Here is a 25,941-nt window from a genome sequence, read left to right as displayed (position 1 = left end):
GCTCACAACTCCCACTACATGTGCTATATCAGGTCTGGTGCAAACCATAGCATACATCAAGCTCCCTACTGCAGATGCATATGGCACTTTAGACATGTGATTTTCTTCTTCCTCTGTCTGAGAAGATTGCCTTTTTGAGAACTTTAAGTGAGTTCCCAAAGGTGTATTCCTGGTTTTAGCATTTCCAACATTGAATCTGCTAAGCAATTTTTCTATATATTTTTCCTGAGATAAGTTTAGAATACCTTTAGATCTATCCCTGGAAATTCTCATACCAAGAATTTGCTTCGCTGGACCAAGATCCTTCATTTCAAAATTTTCTGACAATTGTTTCTTCAACCTGTCAATTTCTGTCATATTAGCACCAGCAATCAACATGTCATCAACATACAAGGCAAGAATGATATAACTATCAACATATTTCTTCACATAACAACAATGATCTTCTTCACATCTGTGAAATCCTGAGTTTCTCATAAACTCATTAAACTTCTTATACCATTGTCGCGGTGCTTGTTTCAACCCATACAAACTTTTATGAAGCTTGCATACAAGATTCTCTTTGCCTTGTACTTCAAAACCTTTTGGTTGTGCCATAAAGATTTCTTCCTCAAGATCTCCATGTAGGAATGCAGTTTTCACATCTAACTGCTCCAGATAAAGATTTTCTGCAGCTACTATACTCAAGATAACTCTGATGGTAGTCATCTTGACAACAGGAGAGAAAATTTCTGTGAAGTCAATTCCTTGTCTCTGTTAGAACCCTTTCACTACGAGTCTGGCCTTATATCGTTTGCTGCCATCTGGTTCTTCTTTTAACCGATAGACCCACCTGTTTTGCAAAACCTTCTTTCCTTCTGGAAGCTTGGTTAAAGACCATGTCTTATTCTTCTGAAGAGACTTTATCTCATCTTCCATTGCTAGCTCCCACTTAATAGATTCACCTCCCTGCATAGCCTCAACAAAATGCTCTGGCTCACCAGCATCAGTCAACAACAAGTAATGCAATGAAGGGGAGTACCTTTCTGGTGCTACAATTGTTCTACTAGACCTTCTAGTCAGTAATTCAGGAGTTACTGACTCTACTATCTGTTCAGGTTCTGACCCAAACTCTGACTCGGGCTCTGACACAGGCTCTACTTCTGTATTCTGCCTTCTGTTGGCTACATCACTTTCTGAAATTTCTTCTAATGATACTTGCTCTAGCTTTTTATTTGCATTTGCAAATTCTGCAGTCCTGTCCTTATAGAACATGTTTTCATTAAAAGTAACATTTCTACTTCTGATAATTTTCTTGTTTTGGTCATCCCAAAACCTGTAGCCATACATGTCAGATCCATAGCCAATGAAATAGCATCGCTTTGCCTTAGGGTCCAATTTATCTCTACTATTAGAGTTCAACAAAATATATGAAGCACAACCAAAAACTTTTAGATGTGAAAGGTTTACCTCATTTCCAGACCATACTTCTTCAGGTAACTGATAGCCTAAAGAAACTGATGGTCCTCTGTTTATGAGATAGGCTGCTGTGCTTATTGCATCTGCCCAAAATACCTTGGGTAATCCTAACTGGATTCTCATACATCTTGCTCTCTCATTCAAGGTTCTGTTCATTCTTTCTGCCACACCGTTTTGTTCTGGTGTTCCTGGAACCGTCTTGATCATTCTGATCCCATTCTTAAACGAGTGCAGTATGGTCCTAGTATCGAAAGTCTTCCTAGCAAGGGTCCCAGGTAAGGGTTCCAGGTAAAGCGTGTCCCGTTAAGAATAACGGCGGTACAGAAAAGGGCAGAGAAGGAGTACTCGTGGTTGGGCAGCTTCCGTTGGAGGGGAAGTGTACCAATGTGGTTGAAGGGACTCACCCTTGAGGGGGAGATTGTTAGGAATCCAAGTGTGAGTCTAAGTCCCACATTGACCAGAATTGAGAAAGTATAGCACTATATAAGAATAAAGACCCATAAACCCATTGCCTTAAGGTTTTGGGTTGAGAGTGGTGTTAGTGTCTTATGTGGTTAGGCTCAGATCTCATTGGTGTTGATCTCCCCAGTGATACCCCCTCCTTATAAACCTAACAAAAGCATCCTGTGGAGTTAGAGACGTTTGACGTTTATAGAGTTGTTTAAGCAGGATACCAAGTAAGGGAAGCTAATGTCTATTATGTCTCACAAACTTGTTAGGAATATAATTATATGATTATTCTGTAATTGACTGATGTGTTTGATATGTGAATTGGGTTGTGATGTTTGAAAATGATGAATACTTAGGTTTTATCTGTTGTTCGAGAATAATCGTATGCTATGGGTGCAATTGGATGCAATTGTTGTGAATATTTTAATAGAACTAATGTTTGATACTTGAATGGTCTCTAATGGAGGTTTTGGAGTTGTATGGATTGGTTGAATAAGTATAATTTTGCTTAAATCAGTTTATGTAGAATTATGCAGATTTGCTTACTCGTTGGGCGAGCATACTCGCTGGGCGAGCCTACTCGCTAGGCGAATGAGTTGATATGCAGAATTATGCAAAACATTGATTTGCAAAATTATGCAGATTCGCATACTCGTTGGGTGAGTGCTACTCGCTGAGCGAGCATGGGTCAGTGGCTGGGCGAGTGCTACTTGTTGGGCCAATGGTTGGGCGAGTGCTACTCGCTAGGTGAGTGAGTCAAAACTTGAAACTTGTATTTTTAAATTAAATTGGGTGGTATTTTAGTTATCATAGAAGCATTAACGGACCTTAAGAGGGACTAAGGGAGCCATGGCCCCCCAATTTTTTTTTTTTTTACATTTATATATTTAATATATAATTTTTTATATATTTTTAAAAATTTAATATTTTTAATATATTTTATATATTTGTTATTTTAATAAATTTTTATATATTTTTATTTATATATATAAGGAAAAATATTTTCTTTTTTATTTACTTTTTAATTTTATCTTTTAAATATTTTTTAAATAAAAATAGTTATTTTATTAGTATTATCTTTTAAAAGACTATTCGTTTAATTTAACTATTTTTTATTTGATTATTGTTTTAAATTTAATCATTAAAAATAAAAATTAATTATAGTAAAATTATAAAAATTATTTATATTTTATTTTATAATTATAATAATAACATAATTATTATTTTATTAGTGTAAAAGAAGTAAATACAATGTTTTTAGTAGTTTATATAAAAATTTTGAAATTATTCTTTTGACTCCTGTTTTTGTTCAAAAATATTAAGTTGGTCTTCTAGTTTTTTTAATCTCAGTTTGGTCCCGATTTTTTAAAAAATGATGTATTTTTGTCCTTTTTTCTAATGAATGAAAGAGGCACAGACCTTTTGTTCATGGCTTCTGTTAGTCCAGACTCTTCCCTGGAGCTTGTGGCCATCATTCCCTAATTTTCTCCCTTTCTTCGTCGCGTCCATAGACTCTGCTAAAGTCTCTTTTCTTATTCTCTCTTCTCCTTTGGATAGAGAGCACGTGAGTGGGCTGGATATTGGGCCCAATATGGTATCAAGAGCCAATCCAGGCTATACGCTCCTCTGTTGCTGATTTTATCTCTGATCATCTTGATTGCTTCTGCGGGGTTTCTTGGATCTTGCAATCTTAACCATGGAAGGGAATGTTGTCCAGACGAACCCCAATAATTCAGATCAATCCCTCAATCCTGCCAGTCCTTTTTACCTATATCCTGGAGAAAATCCAGGTCTTACTCTTATCTCTCAAATCTTAAATGAGACTAATTACTCTTCTTGGAGCAGGAACATGAAAAGAGCCCTCCTCTCCAAGAACAAGCTCAAATTCATTGATGGAGGCATCAAGAAACCCCAAAAGAATGATTCTTTATATGATGCCTGGGAAAGGTGCAACATGATGGTGCTATCTTGGATCATCAAGACCCTTTCTCCTTAAATAGTAGAAAGTGTCATCTATGTTGAAGAGGCAAAAGAATTATGGGAAGAATTAAAAGAGAGATTCTTTAAAGGAGATTATTTCTGAATTTCAGACCTACTCCAAGAAATTCATTCCATCAAACAAGGTGAAAGGAATGTAACCCAATTTTTTACTGATTTAAAAATTCTCTGGGAAGAATTAGAGTTTCTCAAACCCATACCATCCTGCACATGTGATATTCCATGCAACTGTGATTTGTCTAGAACCTCTATTAAATACAGAGAAATAGAACATGTTATTTGCTTCCTAAAAGGGTTAAATGACACCTATAATACCGTGAGAACTCAAATTCTTTTGATGGAACCCCTTCCAAGCATCAACAGGGTATTTTCTCTCATTATGCAACAAGAGAGACAAATTGTTGGAGTCACCAATCAGACTGCTGAAACAAAAATTCTAGCAAGCACTACTGATAAACAAAACCAGTGGAAACAAGATCAGAATTGGAAGAATCAAGGGTGCGGATCTGGACTGCGTGGTCAAGGCCAAGGAAGAGGAGGGGGAAGGAATCCCAATTACGGCAAACAGTGTTCCTACTGCCATAAAATGAATCACACTGTAGATGAATGTTATTCAAAACATGGTTATCCACCATGGTACAACAAGACTGATAACCAGAACAGTCAAGAAAAAGGCAGACAGAATGGTTGGAGTCATGCAAATGCTTGCAAAGAAGAACCTACCACTGCCACTGAAACCTAAACTAGAAAACAGAACAACCCTAACAAGCCTCTCAACCCCTTTACTCTTGAACAAATGCAAAAACTTCTAAAAATGCTGGAAAGCAATGATAGTACCTCACAACCACATAATATTAACCAAGTTCAGAGGAACACACCAGGAGAAAAACAAGGTAATCTCTCCTGGATTATAGACACGGGAGCCACTGATCATGTTACACATGAGAAAAACCATTTTATTACATTCTATAAAATCAAACTTATATCTGTTAGACTGCCAAACAATTCACTGGTCACTGCAGCACATGCTGGAACCATCCAATTTTCTAAGGAATTTGTCATTTTTAATGTTTTATACATTCCTGACTTTGCTTTTAATCTCATATTTGTTCAAAGATTGACAAAGGATTTAAATTGCATCCTAACTTTTTCCCCCGAGTTTTGTCAGATTCAGGACAGTTCTACATTGAGGATGATTGGGCATGCTAATGTTTACAAAGGACTATACTATCTCCAATGTTCTCCTATTTTTAATCAAGATTTTGTACCTAGTATTGTTCTTTCTTATAAACATGTAGATGTTGATTTGTGGCACTATAGATTAGGCCATCCAGGACAGAAAACTATTGAACAACTATGTAGAAATTTTCCTTACATTCAAATACACTCTAAAACTGTTTGTGATATCTGCCATTATGCCAAACAACATAAACTTTCCTATAATCATAGTGCTTCGCATTCTGATAATTGCTTTGATCTAATACATTGTGATATATGGGGACCCGTTTCTATACCTTCTGTTCATGGGCATAAATATTTCCTTACCATTGTTGATGATCACAGTAGACACACTTGGGCTTTTCTAATGAATGCTAAAAGTCAAACCAGAGAATTGTTGCAGAATTTTGTTGTAAAAATTAAAGCCTAATTTGGTAAAACAATTAAAACCATTAGATCTGACAATGGGCCAGAATTTGATTTCACTACTTTATACAATGAGCATGGTATTGATCATCAAAGAAGCTGTGTTGAGACTCCCCAACAGAACTCTGTTGTGGAGCGCAAACATCAGCACATTTTAAATAAAACCCGTAGCCTCCTTTTTCAATCTAATATCCCCAAGGCCTATTGGTCCTATGCTGTTTCTCATGTTGTATATCTGATAAATAGGCTACCCTCTACTGTTCTTAAAGGAAAAACCCCTTATGACTTACTGTATAATATTCCTCCCACGTATCTGGATTTAAAAAGTTTTGGGTGTTTGTGCTTTGCCTCCACTCTTGAAGGCAATAGAAATAAATTTTCTGCTAGAGCTAAAAAGGGTGTTTTCCTAGGATATAAAAGTGGTGTAAAAGGTTACATTATTCTTGACATTCATACCAGAGAAATCTTTGTGAGCAGAAACGTTATCTTTTATGTAAATGTTTTCCCTTACAAAAATCACAGCAATGTTTTTGGAGATTCACAAGATAATTTCCATTATGATGATTTCTTAAATGAGCATGTTATTGTCGACATGCAAGACCAAATACCCTATGAATGCAATAACAATGATGATCAAACTGAATCATCTGCACCCACTAAAGATGAAGAAGTCTCAAATAACGGTGAATCAGGACAGCAAAATCAGAACAGTGTTTGCTCCCATTCAGAATCAGGACAGTAGAAGATCCACCAGAATCAGAAGGACTCCTGAATACCTAAATGACTATATACACCAGGTAAATCACTCTTCTTTTAGAACTCTGTGCGAGATAAATAATTTAAAAACTGCTTATCCCATCTCTGATGTGCTGTCTTATGATTCTTTATCTGCCAAACACTTGAGATACACATTGGCCATATCAACCAACAATGAACCAAGCACTTATGCAGAGGCCAAAACCAATCCTGAGTGGACAAAAGCTATGGAAAAAGAAATCAAAGCTCTACAAGACAACCACACATGGTTCCTGACTCAACTGCCACCAGGAAAAACCCCCATTGGCTGCAAATGGGTGTATAAAATTAAACATAAGGCAGATGGGAGTATAAAGAGATATAAAGCTCGCCTAGTAGCAAAAGGATACACACAACAAGAAGGAATTGATTATTTGGACACCTTTTCTCCAGTGGCCAAACTGACCACAGTTAGGCTCCTACTCTCTCTAGCTGCCACACAAAACTGGTTTCTACACTAGCTTGACGTTGACAATGCTTTCCTCCATGGAGACCTAAATGAAGAAGTCTACATGGAGCCCCCACCAGGTTTAAATCTCCCTAAAAAAGGTCAAGTTTGTAGATTAACAAAATCTCTTTATGGTTTGAAGCAGGCCAGCAGACAGTGGTTTGATAAACTCTCATCCTTTCTTATCTCTGCCCATTATACTCAATCTAATTCAGATCATTCTCTATTCATAAAGAAAACTCCTACAAATTTTACAGCTTTACTTGTCTATGTAGATGATATAATTTTGGCAGGAAATTCTATGGAAGAGATTGAACATATAAAAGGCCTCTTACACAGCACGTTCAAAATCAAAAATTTGGGAGAGCTAAAATATTTTTTGGGGATTGAAGTGGCCAGATCAAAGAAAGGAATACATTTATGCCAAAGAAAATATGCCTTAGACATTTTAGAAGAAACGGGAATGCTGGGAAGCAAGCCCTGCTCTACCCCTTTCTTGAGTGACACAAAGTCTCTGTATAAAACAGAAAACTACCTATCCAACCCAAGTTCATACCGAAGGCTAATAGGGAAGTTGCTTTACCTTACTAACACTAGACCTGATTTATGTTTCTCTGTCAACTTGCTAAGTCAATTTATGCAATCACCCACTAACTACCATTATCGGGCTTTGCAGCATATCCTTCGATACATAAAATCCAGTCTGTCCCAAGGACTCTTCTTTGCTGCTGATTCACCCCTCCAAATCAAAGCTTTTAGTGATTCAGATTGGGCTACTTGCCCAATTACTAGAAGATCCACAACAGGATTCTGTATTTTCCTAGGTTCTACTCTTATATACTGGAAGTCTAAGAAACAACAAACTATTTCTCGATCTTCAACAGAAGCAGAATATCGTGCCCTAGCAACTACAGTTTGTGAGATGCAATGGCTCAGCTATCTCCTTCAAGATTTCCACATTCAACCCTCAGCCACAGTCACACTATATTGTGACAACAAATCTGCCAAACACATCGCACACAACCAAAGCTTTCACGAAAGAACGAAGCACATTGATTTGGACTGCCACGTTGTCCGCAAAAAGATCCAAGCTAACCTTCTTCATCTCCTCCCCATTCGCTTCGAAGAACAGCTCGCATACATCTTCACCAAATTTCCTCACCGGGTTCAGTTCAGATCAATAGTTTCCAAGCTGGGACTGGTGAATATACACCATCCAGCTTGAGGGGAGAGTGTTAAAGTAACTATATTACCGTTAACATTATTGCTTAGAAGCAACAATCATTTCCTGTTGTTTCCCCTTTCCCGTTTTTCCCCTTTTTATTCCTCTGTGTATATATATATATATATATATATATATATATATATATATATATATATATATATATATATATATATATATATATATATATATATATATATGTATAGGTATATAAGAGAGGGTTTAGTTTTTCACTTTTGTAACACAACAATATAACAGAATAATGAATAAAAGAGGCACGGACCTTTCGTTCATGGCTTCCGTTAGTCCAGACTCTTCCCTGGAGCTTATGGCCATCATTCTCTAATTTTCTCCCTTTCTCCGTCGCGTCCAAAGACTCTGCTAAAGTCTCTTTTCTTATTCTCTCTTCTCCTTTGGATAGAGAGCACGTGAGTGGGCTGGATATTGGGCTCAATATTTTCGTTAATTTCTTGAATCGGGTCAATGTTTTTTCATCAAAAATAAAGTTGTGAATAAAGATGGTTTGTTTTGTTGGTATAATTGACATAATTATCATGTTAATTTTGATGAAAAACTTTTGCTCAGCTTCAAAAATTTTAATGAAAAAGATCAAATAGCATCCATTTTAAAAAAATCAGGACCAAATTGAGACTAAAAAAATCCTAGATGACCAACTTGACATTTTTGAAAGAAAAAATGGATAAAAAAAGTAATTCAACTAAAATTTTGACACTCCCAAAATATTAGTCGAAGATCTGCCACTACATAGAAGCTTTGTAATTATTATGAATGATGAGTATATGATATGAGGTTGTTTATTTGAGACTGGGCTGAGATTTGTTGATGCTAACCTAAGGAGGATTAGTAGTGATTATGGTAGTGTATGCATTGAGGTAGGGATTGTCTTGGCAATTATCCTGACGCTCTAATAACCATTCAAATTCTCAAGTAGAGAGGAATGGGGTATGTGGTGAGAGGAGCAGGAGGTCCTCGCCTATGGGTTTTTCCTTGACCATAGGTGTTAACGGACTGACCTTGTAGGTGGTAGAGTTTTGACTCTTAATATGTCGCTCTACAGAGCATGAGATGCCACTACAAGTGCAGAACTGACTGGATTTGACCTCAATGCATGTATCCATATTAGTTGAGTCGTAATTTATAAATATATGTATGTGAATATCTGCTTGTCTGTAGTTGTTAGATATATCAATATTATATGGTTTAAGAAAACTTTTTAAAAGTCATTAGCTTACCTTCTTATATGTTTCTGTCTTGTGTTGTGTGTTTTCCTTTTGCAATGATCACCTATTCGGTGGGAACAATGGTGGTTGCAGTTTCAGAGACACCTCTGGAGATTGAGGAGCCATCTTTAAGGTCAGAAGGAGATCTTAGTGGAAAATTGTTGTAAGTGGTTAGATTGTGTTTAGAGTTATAAATATTTGGTATGTATAATTGATATATTTATAGTCCGATTATTTCTAAGACTGTATTAATATATTTTATATATTTATTTATCTGTTTTGAACACTAACGTGGGATATCCTATTTTATTAATTTTAAGCTGCTAACATTAAAATGTTACTATATATATAATTTGATCAGTTTCATTCTATTTAAAGTATAAGAGGTTTTACCATATTTCATCTGATCGACAAAGTTATTGAGAAAAATCCATATTTCATTGATCCCGTTAATATGAATGTTGATTATAAACAAATCTATATATTTTAGATTTAGATTAATTTTAAAAATTCAATCCATACCTATTGTTATCAAATTCCAAAAACACATTTTAAAATAGTCATTTTATGTTGTTGATTACAAATATTTAATACAAACTCATATCACTATTTCAATTACCCCATAACCAATCTCAAAGTCTGAAAACTTAATTACAAACAAAAGTACATATTACACTAAACAAAATTAAATAATAACTAATTTAGATACTACAAATAACTACTCATTTTATTGACTAATCTGGACACTTTTATAAATAAAAGTTAAAGTCTTGATGTTATCTAACTTTTAACTACTTATACAATTATAAAATTTTATTAATAAAAAATAATTTTAAAAATAAAAAAATATTTAAATTATTTAATATAATAATTAATTATTTTTTAATTTTATTTAATATTTATTTTAGTGTTAACTCTTTTATCTAAAATTAGTTTAATACCGTGTCTAGACACCGGTACCGGTGGATAGTTGATTGTGTGTTTATTAAATGATATTTAGAGATTAAAGTAAAAAATAATAAATGTTTTTAAATTTATAATTAAATTTTGAATAAAATCTATCTAAATTTTTATATATATATATATATATATATATATATATATAGAAAATCAATATATTTAAAATAAATTGTTGTGAAAAAAGAAAAGAAATACTATAATATATCTGGAACTTAGAATACATACTAATCTTCTGAACACCTTCTAGAACGCAAACCTATAAATTATAACATCACAACTAATTCAATTAATCTTGGAAAAAATTCACATTCCTCGGCTGAACAAACATGCGGTGTACAAAAACTCACTTGCGAAGAAAAAAAATGGAATGAGATAGATTCAATTGTAAAGAAGAAACTTACCATGATAAGTTGATCTTGATGTAAACTTAATTGTCTTCTAAATCGTGAAGTTTGAACAATCAAATAATTATTCTAAAAACTTAGCAAGAATGCACAGGATTAAATTTATAAATAAATAAATAAATGTTTAGAATAATAGAAAATGAAATGCTTTAAATCTATTCATAGAGTCAATCGGTACTTTGAATCTATATTTAATTTAAACGTAATAAAATAGTATATTATAACATGACTTGTTTTTATTTCGGTCTCTATTTTAAAAAATAATAATGGAAATAATTATTGTACAGCTTGGTTTTAGGTTGTTGTGAGGTTTTAATTTTTGCTTTCTAATTCATTTTTTTAAAATAGAACATGTTTGACTAAGATTAAATTAAAATTGGTTGGTGAGTCAATTGCAAAAACATATAGCAATTGTTAAAACCCATAAATCATTATACTTCTGAAGTATGATATTAATTGCTCCGTGACTAACAGTCGATTACATTGTTTAATTACTCTTTCTATATATTTAAACTTTAACAATTCAATTCTTAAACATGTTTATATCACTCCAACAACATCGAATTTTATATAAGTGGTTTATTTGTAGGTAGGTAATAATTTTAATTATAATGATATTCTATGTTTTATGAAAAATTTTATATGTTAAATTGACTTTCCTCAATAATGTATTAAATATTCAAATTATTCTTAAAAATTTGTCAAGTCGGTAATAATTACAACTGAAAAATGTTAGTTTTCATAAATTATTATAAATAATTTTTTTATGGGTAAATGTAGTTGTTAGTATTATGTTAATTTTGATGTTAGTGAGGGACTTGAAGTTAAATCGATCACATTTCCCATCTTCTCTTCTATTTTTATATCTCCTTTAACTATTGTTATATCTCCTTTAAATTACTATATAAAATAAAAGATACATAATATATAAATAATATAATACTTATATCAGTGGAGATTTCATGAGATGTGACTATTTTTAGTAGAGAGAGTGACGTTGTATTACATATGTTTAATTTGCTAGAGACTTAATTAGGTAATTAGGAGTTAAACATATATGTTGTGCAGATAATGTAAGATCAATTTTAAAAGCATTATTATTTGTTACCTTATTACCTATATGTTATTAATATGTATTGAAATTTTGGGTACTTACATAGTTTGTGTTTGGAGGAGAGAAACAAGACACATGGGTATTTAGAGAGTCCAGATTTTCTATTGAGTTTTTTTTTTTCCTCTGCTGAGCACTGAAAATACACTATATTGGTACTTTAAATATTTTTTTAATATATTTTTAAATTTCAAAATCAATGGTCATCAAGTTGTTTTGAAGACATAGTAAAGAAACATAAAAAAAAAAACCTAGCAGAGAATCCAAATTCGTTTTTAGACTATCAATTCATTTACCGAATGGGTAATAAAAGGCCAAAAACTCATATGTATATAAGTAATATACTACAATTAAGAAAATGTCTCATTAGTAACCAATTTTAGTGACCAAAAGTTGTTAGTCACTATCGTGACCAATTTACAAAATAAAAAATCATTCATTACTAAAACAATCACTTAGGGATGATAATGGGTCGAGTCGGGCATCAATAGTGCCTACTCGAAACCTGATTCGTAAAAAAAAAAAAAAAATCATCCACTACCTACCCGTTTACCCGTCGGGTACCCGATTAAAAAAAATTTGCGGGTACTTTGGATACCCACGAATATTTAAAAAATATATTTTTAACTTTTTAAAATAAAATTTAAATAAAATGATAAAAAAATATAAAATTAAATATAAATTATATTATATTTTATTTTTAATTAAATTAATCTAACTAAATATAAATTTAATTTAATAAAACATAATGTTAATTTTAATTTTAATTAAAATAAAAATTTTCGTCAGTAATTACTTATAAATTTTTTCGTCGATAATTATCTATAAATTTACCAATAGATTTCTTCATTTATAATTACTGATAGACTAGGAATTTCGTCAACACAATTTTTCAATGAGAATTTTAACGATGAAATTTTTATCATCAGCAGGTTATCAATAATTTTGATTTATCACAGATTTTAAGCATTACTGACGAATTTTAGTCATCATTAATATAATTGTTCTTGTGATTATTGATTAAATTATTAAGCATAATACTAATTAACCCAAATATAGTGATAAACATATTAATAGTTAAATAAAGTCAAAGAGCTCTATTTGTACAAAAATATTAATAGTTAAATTAAATAAGAAAAATTAAAGAATATATTTTAATAAGTAAATTATGCTTAATATGTATATATGCTTAATAGTATTTTTTTTTCTTTCTATTTGTATTGATGTTGTTTTTATTTTCCTTATTAAATTTGTATTAGGATTAAAAATATGTTTCTTTTACCTGGTTTTAGTTTTTGGTACTTTTCAATTTATGGGTTTCAGGAGTTTTTATGTATATATCTTGATAAAGAATAAGAATTTTTCTACAAAACTATTAATTAGATTAGGATTTAGTATTTTGGTAGGTAATAGATTAATTGAACACAAGAATTAAAAAAAACAAAAAACGTGATAGGAAAATAAAATATAAATCCAAACTCTACATTTAAAGTTGAGCTTTTTTAGAAAAATAATTCAAGTATAAGTTTTTGTAACAAAAATCATAGAGAAAAACTCTCCTTAAAGATAATTAAGTTTAATTTGATTTTCAGAATTAAATATTTTTAGGAAAATTATAAGTTAAGAAAATAATAAATTAATTGACATTCTGAATTATATATAAAAAAATAGATTATTTTTCAATTACATATATAATTTGGGATTAGGTTAACAATTTCAATACTAGTCTCTTCGATCGAAAGAATTTTTTTAACAAAGTTAAAGATAATAAAAGTTTATTTTAAAAAAATTAAACGAATTTGTCTTAGTATAAATTAGAAAAAAAATATTAAATAAAATTAATTATAATATATTAAATTATTTTGTATAAAATAAAGTTTAAAAATAAATTTTAAATAAAATACCTTATTTTTTTAAAGTTTATTTTAGACTTCTCATACCTTTGAATCTAACAATAAAAAAATAGTGTAACCGAAAGTTTATAAGGAAAATGATAAATAAATGCATACTTCAATAACAATATAGAAAAGTCTAATAATAATATAAAAATGCGTCTAGAAATAAGAAAAAAAATAGTGTAACTGAAAGTTTATAAAGGAAATGATAAATAAATGCATACTTCAATAATAATATAGAAAAATCTAATAATAATGTAAAAAGGCTTATAATTATAAATTATTTCATTTCATTATCAATGAGCATAAGCAAACTAAAACAAACTAACTAAAAAAAATGCATTTTTCTCTCTAAAGTTTTATAGAAATAAGAAAAAAAAAAGAGAAATAGCATAAACGAAAAGTTTACTAGAGTAAATGATACATAAATGCATACTAATCACCTATGAACCGGAGAGACAACAAAACAACTGTAAGAAGAGAAAACTCATAAAATATAACTAGTATAAATAAGTGATTATATTAATAAGTAATGATATTGTAATGTTATTAAGTTAATATATAAAATAAAATTATATTTATGAAAAATAAAGTGAAATAAATAAAAAAAGATGAGAGGATAATCACTAATAAAAAAAAGAGAAGAAGAAGAGATAAATGATTTTGTAAAAAACTTGTAAAAATAACGTTCAATTTTTAAAAATTTAATAAATAATTATATTTTGAAGGATAAAATTGATATTTTGAAATGTAGACACAAAAAAAGAAATCTCTATATATTGTTATAGATAAACGTATAAAATATAAAAAAAATGAAAAAGAAATTAGGTGCAACTAGTAAATTTAAATATATCACTAAATTTAAATATTGAATTACTTTTTAAAAAAAATAATATCATCCCTTTAAGAAAACAAAAATAGCATCTACAAAGTAAAAGTCAAATTTGAATTTTTTTTTGAGTTCATTTTTTCTAATTAATATTTTAAAATATACTAAAAACTCTTTTAATATATCAAAACTATTATATTCTAAAAGCAAAACATAAAAATAACATAAAAAAGTTCTAGACTCATGTAAATCATATTAAAATTTGATTCTTATAAAATTTTGAAGACTAGCACATATAAAATAAGACTCTAAATCTTATTTAAGAACCTGAGTTATAAGTATAAATTTATAGTTTTGTTTTAAAAATATATTTATGTTGATAGTCGAATAAAATTATTAATTTTATAAATTTTTTCATTGAAGTAGTGTCAAAATTTGAAAAGAAAACATTTTGAAATTTTAAAACTTAGACTTGGAATATTAAATATATAAAATATATTAAAATCGAAAAGAATTATTTATATCATCTATTACTTTCTGTATATAAAAAAAGTTAGAAGAGTAAGACTCCTTTATTTTTAAAAAAATCCATTTTATAATAGAGTAAAAATTATGGGTATTAAAAGTGAGTCAACACAATAGGTATAAGTTGTCTCTCACGAGCTAAAAATTAGTTCAATCTTGTTTACTTTTTTATGAACTATAAATTTTGTAATCTTCATTTTGAATTCAAAGGTTAGTAGGTGGACTCATTTAAATATGTTTTGTTCTTTTAATTTATTTTACATATTGATTGTAGTATAATTAAAGTGAATTTACAATCAAAATGTTTACCTATTTCACTAAATATTATTATAAAGAAAGTAATTAAAAATTAAAATTTCAATTTACATAACTTAACAAAGAAGTAAATTAAACATTTAAATCAACAAACATGATTGGACTTTCTGGTATTTAAAAACCTCTGAATTAACAACTTAGTATTAAATAATTATAATACAAAAATTTATGAAAAATTTATAAAAAAGTAATAAATGGTCATTATTGGTGGGTTACGAATCAACTCACATCAAGCACGTTTAACTCGAAAGTTAAGTGAACTGAGTTTAGTTTGCTCACATTAAAAAAAAGGATAATGATATTTTAACTCACTATTTTTGACCCACTTTTAACCCATTACTTTAATCACCATTAGATCATCCATCTATTTTGATTCTTTTTAGTGATGTGATGATCTAATGTGATTGAAGTGGTGTGTTAAAAATGGGTTAAAATATCATTATCTTTAAAAAAATTGAAACTTTTCAATCTGATTCGGCTCGAACGCCTTGGTCAATAAGATAGACTTTAGGTTGAAACTAGAGATAAGATGAGGTTAGATCACGTACATGTAGTGTTTACATGTCTCATCTAAACAAATTTGTAAGAACAATGATATCTTGACTACTAAATTTTGACAACTTTCTCTTACAACATAAGGTGTCATCTTCTGAGTGGTTTTCAAACATTGAGAATGAGAAAAAGAAAAATGGAAAACCACTTAAAAAATGACACTTAAGGTTGTAAGAGAAAATTGTCAAAATTTAGTAGTCAAAAAATCATTTTCTAATTTGTAACTACCCATATGTTTTTTTTATACCACTGACTATTTTATATTTGATTTTTTAAGATTTTAAATAATTTTTTTAAAATACAAATTTTTATAAAAAATGAAAATTTAAGTACAATTTAAATCAAATTACTCAATAATATATTAATGTAAATAAATTTAATCTTTAAAAAAACAAAATTTAAATGAGTTATGTATAAATATAAATTTTAAAAGAATAATCTTTTACAAAATAAATTTGATTTCATAGATCTAAATAAAAAGATAAAAAAATATACAAAATCAAATTTTAAATAATTATTTCATGAATAATTTTTTTCACTAATAATTTTATTTTAATTAGATGAATTTAAAAAATAAAATTCATGTATTTGGTGGATCGGATACTATGATGCATCGATACTTCAACTTGAGTCATGTATCCGTATCCGACACGTATCGTATCCGATACTTTAGGATATTTTAACGATACTTATCAATGAAGTATCTAATTTATAAAGTAGTAGTACACTACAATAAAATCTTTGAATAATGACAAATTTTAGTGACAAAAAATAATTAGTCACTATGTAGTGACCAAATTGACAACTAAAATAGTTTCAAACAATTATAATCGGTCTCTAATTTGATAATTAAAATAGTTTTAATGATGAATTAATTTTTAAATTGGTCACTAACATTAACTACAAGGTTTTGACTACTAAAATAATTGGTCTTTGATTATAATATTTGGATTCACACACTAACAATCATATATTTATTATGTTTGTAAAAATTATTATACATTTTTCATTATTCATATTGTATCCTATTATTTTAAAAATAAATGTATCGATGTATCAGATACATGTCATATCCGATAAACGTATTAAGTATTGTATCTGTGCATCATACATCGAATATCATGATACTTAAACTTATCTATCAATAAATGATTAATTAAATACTCATTATTCAACATCTCTACTCCAAATTGTAAAAATATTGTAAAAATAGTTTAAATTAATACATGATAATGAATTTGCCAAGTATGAAGTAAATTCATGTATTTATTTCTTCTTTTGTTATGCATTTATTATTAAATAGAGAGTTTATAAACTAAATATACGTTTCTTAAAGAGTGCATAGAAGAAAACAAAGTCAAATTATTATTAATAGTTTGAGAGCAGTGTCTAGACCATTCTGCCCAAGTTGCACCTTTCCTTCCTCCTTCTCCACTCCCTTTAAATCCTTCACCACCTATCTTTCTTTTTCTCCCCTAACTCTCTCTCTCACAGATTCAAACCCAAAACAAAACACAAACACAGAGAGAGACCCAGAATCATGGTGGGTTTTCTCTTTTCTCTTCCCTCTCACCTTTCTTCTCCTCAATTAATCTATATCACATGCTGCTACTCATGTATAATTTTAATTAGTTTAATTTACTTTTTCTTTTTCTGATTCTCTTGTATAGGAATTGGAACAAAACCAGATTACAAGATGGGAAGGCTATGTGAACTGGAGGAACAAGCCTGCTCTCAGAGGCCGCCATGGCGGCATGCTTGCAGCCTCTTTTGTTTTGGGTCTGTTGTCCCAAATTGATCCCTTCTCTCTATCACTCAATAGTTTATATGATGTGTGTGTGAGGGATGAATGCATGTGTTTGTTGTGAGTGTGATAAATTGGGTGGGATTGGTGCTAAAACTGGTCCAAGTGGGTCTTTTTGTTATCTGTCATGTGTATGTCGGCACTAATTTCTGTGTGTGTTGTGTGTGTTTTTGTGTTTGTGCAGTGGTGGAGGTATTGGAGAATCTTGCATTTCTAGCCAATGCAAGCAATTTGGTGCTGTACATGATTCAGTACATGCATATGTCTCCTTCCAAATCTGCCAACAATGTCACAAATTTCATGGGAACTGCTTTCCTCCTTGCCCTCCTTGGAGGTTTTCTATGCGATGCTTTTTTGACAACTTATCACATATATCTTATCAGCGCAGTGATTGAATTCCTGGTATGTATCTTCCACCATCAGAGTACCATTTCTCCTTTTTAATTTCTCTTAATTTTGCATTTGTTGTTTCCCTTTCCCACTGTAGAAATTGTTGTTGAATAGGAAGAGTGAGAAGAGGGAAGGGGACAGAAGAGATTGAGTTGTGATTAGTATTGGGTTCCTTAAAGAGCAAGCGTCTTTCAAAACCATGATGTGTGTGTTAACCAGAATCTGAGTCAATTCGCAAGTTGCAAAGTGCAAACACAACTTGCAAGATGGGGCTGCATCAAATGATGCAACCAAATCGCGATAATAGAATTGAAAGATGTCAATGATTTTGAAAAAACGATTAATTAATTAAAAAGAAAACTGTCTTATCTTCCCCCTTTGATTCGCTTTCTTTTTGCTGCATTCGTTCGCGCACTCGGTCACAGAAAACCTCATGAATTGCATGAGCGAACGCCCACTTAGATACTGGTCTAAGTCAAGAATCATATTTTAAGGCACCACCAAATGGGAAAGGGAAAGAGCGAAAAAGAAAGAAAAGAAAAGCATATGGGTAGCTTTTTCTCTCCTCACATTGGTACAACGCTAACCTTGAACTCCAAATTGTGTAAGAAATCTACTGCTAGTGGTGGCTAAGAAAGACAAACAGTGGCAGAGAGAAAAACAAAAAAGTGGCTTGTGACACATAAGAGTGTACGAGACAAAATAACAATAATGTTGGTGGGGGAGTTTTGTTTCTCTTTTTTTTCTTCTCATATGTGTTTACTATTGTTGGTGTCATTAGAAAAGAAAAAAGAAAAAAAGTCAGAAGAAAATTAATTTAATTTAAAAGATAGAGGTGGACCCAGCTATTTATATGCATCTCTCATGCAACGTATAAATAATTTCCTATGAGAATGCCTAGGACCCTATGTTTTTGTGCCACTGCCACATGTTGGATAAATAGAGATTTCGTTCGGTCGTGTTTGAACATGGAAAGTAACATCTGTTGTCGTTTTGGCTTTCTCAAAAACACATGCCCTTCTCTGTACGCCATCACTGCTAATAACCAAGGGCACTTATTTCATACATATAAATATTTTCCTCCTCTTTCAATTATATTTACTATTTAATATTTTCTAAAATTTCAAACTTTTCACAAACTTCATTATATTTTGCCCAAAATAAACAATTAAAATCTCTAGAAGAATTGCATGCATCTGCATTATAAGTGCTTATTTGAATTTGGTAAAGGCAAAATAAAATATGATTGGTAATTAGTAACTTCACACCATTTGTATGCGTTCTTGAGTCTGTTCTCTGACATTTGCTTCATTTATGATTTTTTTTTTCGTTCACGAAACCTTTAATAAATACTATCTTAAATTTTATATGAAAATTCACGTCACTTTACATTGAGTGAGCAAAACAGGCTGTTTTCTAGGGAAGAGTAATAAAAATTGATGTTGAAAAGTCAGTACTTTATTGAATAGATATTATTATACAAACTCCTAGTTATTTATTGCTTAGTTTGTTTTCGGTATGCCCCATGCCAAGGCTTATCTAACACGCAATTCAAAGTCAAATCCTCTGGAACTTCAAAAAAACTAAGAGGTGCAATTAAAGGCCAACGTATGTTAATTACACGTTACTATTTATGATGTTTGGACTCATCATTGTGGGGCTGAAAGTAGGTAAAAAGGAAATAACAAAATTCAAGATATTTGTGATCAAACAATTTAACATGGCCAACCTCGGGTATAGCTAGAGAAGTTTCATGAAACCAAAGATGTCGTTTTGACAGTTACATTGTGAGAGCTGCAAAATATCACATGCTATAGGACTGTATATGGAAGATATACCTTATAATTAAGATGCCAAAATCTCAAAGTGACGTATCATGATTTGTAGTTGATAGAGTAATACAATAAGTCATTTTCTATGCTATACAGTCCAGGGGCTGAAGTGGGGTTGAGCACATGGCCTTGCTCCACTTACGTGGCTAATTTTCATCAAACAGATGGTGACACTTCCTTATTTGGTCACATTTTAGAAATGGTACACGTTGTACTAGTCTTTTATGTTTGACTTTCAAAATTTCATGTTCATAAGTGCATTCAGAACTCAAACAGTAACTAGATATGTTATATGTCCATGCAATAAATTTATAATATACTGTTTCTATACCATTTTTTTTTCTTGTGTCTATTTCACCTTTCCTCAGATTCTTTAGTACTGTATAATTTTATGTACAACTACAACTACTTTCTTATCGGTAAAGAGAAAAGATCGTTGTAGTTAATTATCAGTTTCAAAGTATTGTCTATATTGAAGTTTAAATCCTTATCACGGTTTTTCTATAAGAAGTTCATAGATATTAAAGAAAAAAAATGTGTATTTAAATTGTTTTTCCTTCAACTCTAAGTCACATAACAATCAAATACAAACATTTTCATAAATTTCAGACTCAATACTTGTACATCGTATTCTTATTATATCTCTTATTCTGCACTGAACATGGCTAAGGGAATAGGAACTTGTGTGTGCAGGGATTGATTATACTGACAGTACAAGCTCGTGTGCCTTCACTGAAGCCTGCAGCATGTGATCCAAGCACTCCATGTCATGAAGTTGGTGGTGGGAAAGCAGCAATGTTATTTGCTGGACTTTATTTGGTGGCTCTTGGAGTTGGAGGAATTAAGGGGTCATTACCTGCACACGGTGCTGAGCAATTTGATGAGGCTACCCCATCTGGAAGAAAGCAAAGATCAACCTTCTTCAACTACTTTGTCTTTTGCTTATCTTGCGGTGGCCTTATTGCAGTTACATTTGTAGTGTGGATTGAAGACAACAAAGGGTGGGAATGGGGTTTTGGAATCTCTACTATCAGTATAGTTCTATCTATCCCTGTGTTCTTGGCAGGCTCTGCTACTTATAGGAGCAAGATCCCTTCTGGAAGTCCACTCACAACCATTTTCAAGGTAAAAATAATAACTTATAACTATTAAGTGTTGGTGCTCCCAATATCATTGGTTATTAGAAAGGGGTTTTGCTCTATTTTTTTCTTCTTCTCTTTTAGATGATGAACCAAAGAGTTCTTAGTGAGAATTTGTTTTTTGTTATCCTCGACTGAGAGTATTACTCTATATTAATATTTTAAAAAAAATTGAATATATTTTAAACTTTAAAAATCTTTGTCGATCAATATATTTTAAAGACTGAATAAAGGACACTAATAAAAAAACTTAGAAAATGTTTTTAAAAATTAAAGTAGCTTCTTTATGAAAAAAAAAAAAAACAGCTTGAAGACAAGTTAAATTGCTCTAATAAATATACATCAGAAAAAAATGAATTAATTTTTTCTTATTAGTAAAAGTTAATTTATATGTTTATTTTTTGGAAGTTTTTTCACTTTTTCACAAAATCATTTCAATTTATATAATCTAAGTTTAATTTATAGAAAAAAAATATTATAATTTTTTAAGTGTTTATTGAAAAAAAAAATTAAATAAGTCATAGAAAAACTTCCACTGTTAAGAAGTGCACAGAAACTTTAGTTTTCCTAATTTCAATGCTCCATAACAATCTTCACTGTTTGAATTATGTATTCTTCCTGGTTTTGACCAAGCAGGTACTAATTGCTGCTTCACTAAGCGGCTGCTTCAATAGAAATTCTAGCAGTGCAGTGGTGAATATGAATTCAAGCCCTTCTAATCTAATCTCAGGTAGAAGACAAGAAGAAAAAGAAGCTGGCATTGCAAACAAGGAAAGACAAGCCCCAACAAATACCCTAAAATTTCTGAATAGAGCTCTTGAAAGCAATCCAATGTGTTCATCAGTGGAATGCACTGTGGAGCAAGTTGAAGATGTGAAGATAGTGCTGAAGGTACTACCCATATTTGCTTGCACCATTATGCTAAACTGCTGCCTGGCTCAACTATCCACCTTCTCTGTTGAACAAGCTGCAACAATGAACACCAAACTAGGTTCTCTAAAGGTGCCACCATCCTCTTTACCAATCTTCCCAGTGATCTTCATCATGATCCTAGCACCAGTGTATGACCACATCATCATACCATTTGCAAGAAGAGTGACCAAAACAGAGATGGGAATTTCTCACCTCCAAAGAATTGGAATTGGATTAGTCCTTTCCATAGTGGCTATGGCAGTGGCAGCGGTTGTTGAAGTGAAGAGAAAAAGGGTGGCAACTCATTCAGGCCTTTTAGATGATGCAACCAAACCACTCCCTATCACATTTTTCTGGATTGCTTTCCAGTACCTGTTCCTTGGATCTGCTGATCTTTTCACCTTGGCTGGATTGTTAGAATTTTTCTTCACAGAAGCACCATCTAGCATGAGATCTTTGGCCACATCACTCTCTTTTGCCTCTTTGGCTGTGGGATACTACCTAAGTTCAGCAATTGTAGCAATAGTAAATAGTGTCACTGGCAATACCTCACACAGACCATGGCTATCTGGGGCCAACCTTAACCACTATGACCTAGACAGGTTTTACTGGCTTATGTGTGTGCTAAGTGCGTTGAACTTCTTACATTACCTGTTTTGGGCTATCAAATACAAATATAGAGGGACAGGAACTTCAACTGGATGAAGAAAACAAAGGAAAAATGTTTTCAAATTGTATATACATAAGGCCTTAAGTTTACAAGGCCATTGATCAAAATCTTTTCCAGCAATTCCTAGCGGTAGAAATTTAATGTAATAGAGTGAGAAAGAGAGAGATAGAATCTCTCTGTTAGAAAGGAAAGGAAAAAAAGTCACTAAAAAAAGTGAAGAGGGGTTCATCGTGTCTAATCAAATGCGCTTTCATTAAGAGTAGGTTTAGGTGAGAGCAAATAACTTGCACGTGCCCTTACTCAAATTGTTTACTTAATTTAGTGGTAGATGGTTTTGCTGCTATTGGAGTGAAGTTTGAGCCCCAATGCTTAATTAGATAAAAAAAAAAAAAAAACTAACAATGGTATTTTTATTTTGTATGAAACCCCTCTTTTTACTAAATTACACCTTTCATTCATAGATATTTAAATAATCTTTTCCTTTTTCTTTTTCTTTTATTTTAAATACACACATATTTAAAATACATATAATTCTATTTTTTATTTTTCAAATTAATGTTTAAAGAGAGAAGGTTCATACGTAACATTTAATTTCGACAAAAGATATATAATAAGATTATGGGCATGTTAACACGAGTACCCTACGAGGGCTGTCGGTTAAAGAGCCCTATTTTATTAAATATTTTTATTGCCTAAAAAATATTAAATAACTTGTATATTTGCAAATATAATAGTAATAACTATTTGTTAATGAAAACCATTTTCTTAGCTATAGTAATTTGCTGATAAAAGTTTGCGTATATTGTGTTTTGGGTTGGCATAGAATAGAGAAATTAGTTAAAACATCCTTTAAAAGAATATTGTATTACTATAGTTCCTATAGGATATAAACAAAGTTTTAGCATTCTCCATAATTAATGACGTTAGATAACTATATTGTATGAATTTAAAATGTTGATAACTAACCAGTGTAGGGAAACGATAATTAGTACCTTAGGAACCCTAATTCATAACTAATAACTAATAACTAACGAGAGTCAAAATATGATTGGGAAATTAGAGATTTGAAATTGTCCAATCACAATTGTCGAAGGATCTTTGAGAGCCGAAACATAACACCAATGTGGATAAGAAAAGCACTTATGAAAAATATTCAGATTAAATGAAAGGATATGTTTGATAGAGATTATGGATGCTATTAGAAAAAGAATTTTAGTTGGTATTATTAGAGGTAGATTCATGGCTTAGAATGGTAGAAGGTAATGCTACAAAGAAGTACTACAAAATGTAAATGACCTATATTTACTACAACGCACTTGCTTTGTGCTTTAAAACCCATTATGCTAAACATATGTGTATTGTGTATTAATTAACTACATTGATATATAGTGATTACTGTGCCACCTTGAACTTGTTATTATGCTAGCAACCAAACATGGAGTATTGTGCCACCTTTATTGTAATTTTAATTAGAATAATAATATTTTTATTATTAAATTTTGACAATTTTTTTATAACATGATGTGTCATATTTTAAATGATTTCGTAATATTAAGAATAAAAAATAATTATTTAAAAAATATATCTATAATTATAAAAAAGTTGTCAAAATTTAATAATAAAAAATTATTTTCCTTTTAACTATATATTTGACGGTGGAAATGTTCTAAGAGACTTCGTAATGAGCGCTTCGTAGGTTACGTATCTTCAATTGTTTGAATAAAAAAATATTAAGGAAATCAAAAGTTTTTGTTTTTTTATAATTAGCAAGCAATCAAAGGTGTATGTCTCCACCTTATGAATGGGTGAATAATAAGCATGATAAAAGTGTAATCATAAGTTTATTTTAACCTCATATAAATACAGTTTCTAGAAAACAAAAGTCAGGTGAAAAGGATTTTATTATTATTTATTACACAAGACTCCAGCTTAAATAGTAAGAAAATTGGATTGATGGAGGACTCATTGTTTAATAAAAATTCTATTTGGTATTGTCAAACTCAAGAAATATTAATCTTTTTGTGTGACGAACATGATAAGAAATTTTTTAAATAGTAATTAATTTTAGTCTTAAAAACTGCTAGTAATTACAATAATTAATTTAGATATTGATTTACAAAATTATTAATTATTAAAATAATTATTATTATGAAAAAATTATACTAAAAAAATTAATTAATCACTAAAAATTAACTACTAAAGTTTTGACTACTAAATTAATTAGTTTTTAAATCAGTCTCTATGACTAATTATAATATTTTATTTATAATAATGATTATTTTAGTAATTAATATTTTTTAAAATTGATATTTAAATTAGTCATTATAATCACTAATTATTTTTAAAATTTCTTAAATTAATTTCTACTTTAAGATTTTTTTTAATAAAAATACTCGTCTATAATTAACATAAAGTCCTAAATTCCTAATAAAATTTTTGTAGCAAGAACTTGGTGTTAAAACATACTATCATTATTGAGCTATAAGTTCAAATTGTGACACCGAATGCCATAGATATAATAATATAAATCCAGCTTAAATACAAGCAGAAAAATAGTTGAATTTTGAGGTATCATTTTGAACAACGAGAGTATATGGACCATGTTGTAATGAACCTTGGGAATGGTGAGAGTTTTAATTTCACCAATTAATGAAGGATGAGTTGTGGACCGTATAACAATGAATCTGTAACTTTAATTTTGGGCCATTTATAACAGAATTCAAATCCCAGACTAAACAAATTAATCAGAATAGTATTGTACTATTTTCTGTAAAATGATCATTTATCATGTATGGGGATGTAGCTCAGATGGTAGAGTGCTCGCTTAGCATGTGAGAGGTACGGGGATCGATACCCCGCATCTCCAATTTTTGGTCTTCGTTAATAAATTTAACTTGCTGAAAAAATCATGGAACCTCTGAACAAAATCTCCAATCTTACTCATCTAACTTATGTTCAACACAAAGAAACAATTCAAAATAATAATTTTATAACCATAAAATAATATTTTATAGAAATATATTTAACATTTAGTATGTAAGAATTAATAACATGTTAGTTAATAAGGGTTGAATAAAGTTTGTAAAATACTTTATAAAACCATCTTTTTATAATTGATTTGATTAAGTTTCAACTTTATGATAAATTTGGTATTTTTAGTTAAATTTTTTTAATTCTTTTTTTGTTAATTAAGTACTAAAGATATTTATATTTTTTTTAATTGAGTTCATGTCATTTAATTTTTCCATTAGGTTCATGTCGTGACTGCCATATCCATCATCTTGGTTGCTTGTTTTTACATATTAAAAAATATAAGGCTCTTTTGTTAATATAAAAAAGATATTGAC

The 25,941-nt window shown here is 30.4% G+C and overlaps 1 protein-coding gene and 1 non-coding gene across 3 annotated transcripts; both read left to right on the top strand.

Moving 5' to 3' along the window:
• The first annotated feature begins 17,234 nt into the window (after positions 1 to 17,234).
• LOC114175612 (protein NRT1/ PTR FAMILY 4.6-like) lies at positions 17,235 to 22,701 on the top strand. 2 transcript variants are annotated; one of them, XM_028060375.2, is made up of 5 exons: positions 17,235 to 17,390; positions 17,518 to 17,626; positions 17,836 to 18,053; positions 20,567 to 20,998; positions 21,649 to 22,701. In XM_028060375.2, exons 1-5 carry the CDS (start codon positions 17,388 to 17,390, stop codon positions 22,627 to 22,629), a joined length of 1,743 nt encoding a protein of 580 aa, XP_027916176.1. In that variant the 5' UTR covers positions 17,235 to 17,387; the 3' UTR covers positions 22,630 to 22,701. The 2 variants fall into 2 exon arrangements, with proteins under 2 accessions (XP_027916176.1, XP_085526621.1); XM_085670495.1 differs by lacking the exons at positions 17,235 to 17,390; positions 17,518 to 17,626 and adding an exon at positions 18,139 to 20,075 and having other exon boundaries at positions 17,922 to 18,053.
• Positions 22,702 to 25,387: 2,686 nt separating this feature from the next.
• Positions 25,388 to 25,460, top strand: TRNAA-AGC (transfer RNA alanine (anticodon AGC)). The gene has a single exon. It is a non-coding gene; the product is annotated as a tRNA-Ala (tRNA).
• The last annotated feature ends 481 nt before the right edge of the window (positions 25,461 to 25,941 follow it).

Source organism: Vigna unguiculata, chromosome 3, assembly GCF_037176805.1.
Source record: "Vigna unguiculata cultivar grain cowpea cultivar isolate G323 ecotype 2 chromosome 3, ASM3717680v1, whole genome shotgun sequence".
NCBI classification, from domain to species: Eukaryota; Viridiplantae; Streptophyta; class Magnoliopsida; order Fabales; family Fabaceae; genus Vigna; species Vigna unguiculata.
The sequence above is the reverse complement of the archived record's forward strand: the minus strand, read 5'-3'. Positions and strand labels throughout refer to the sequence as shown.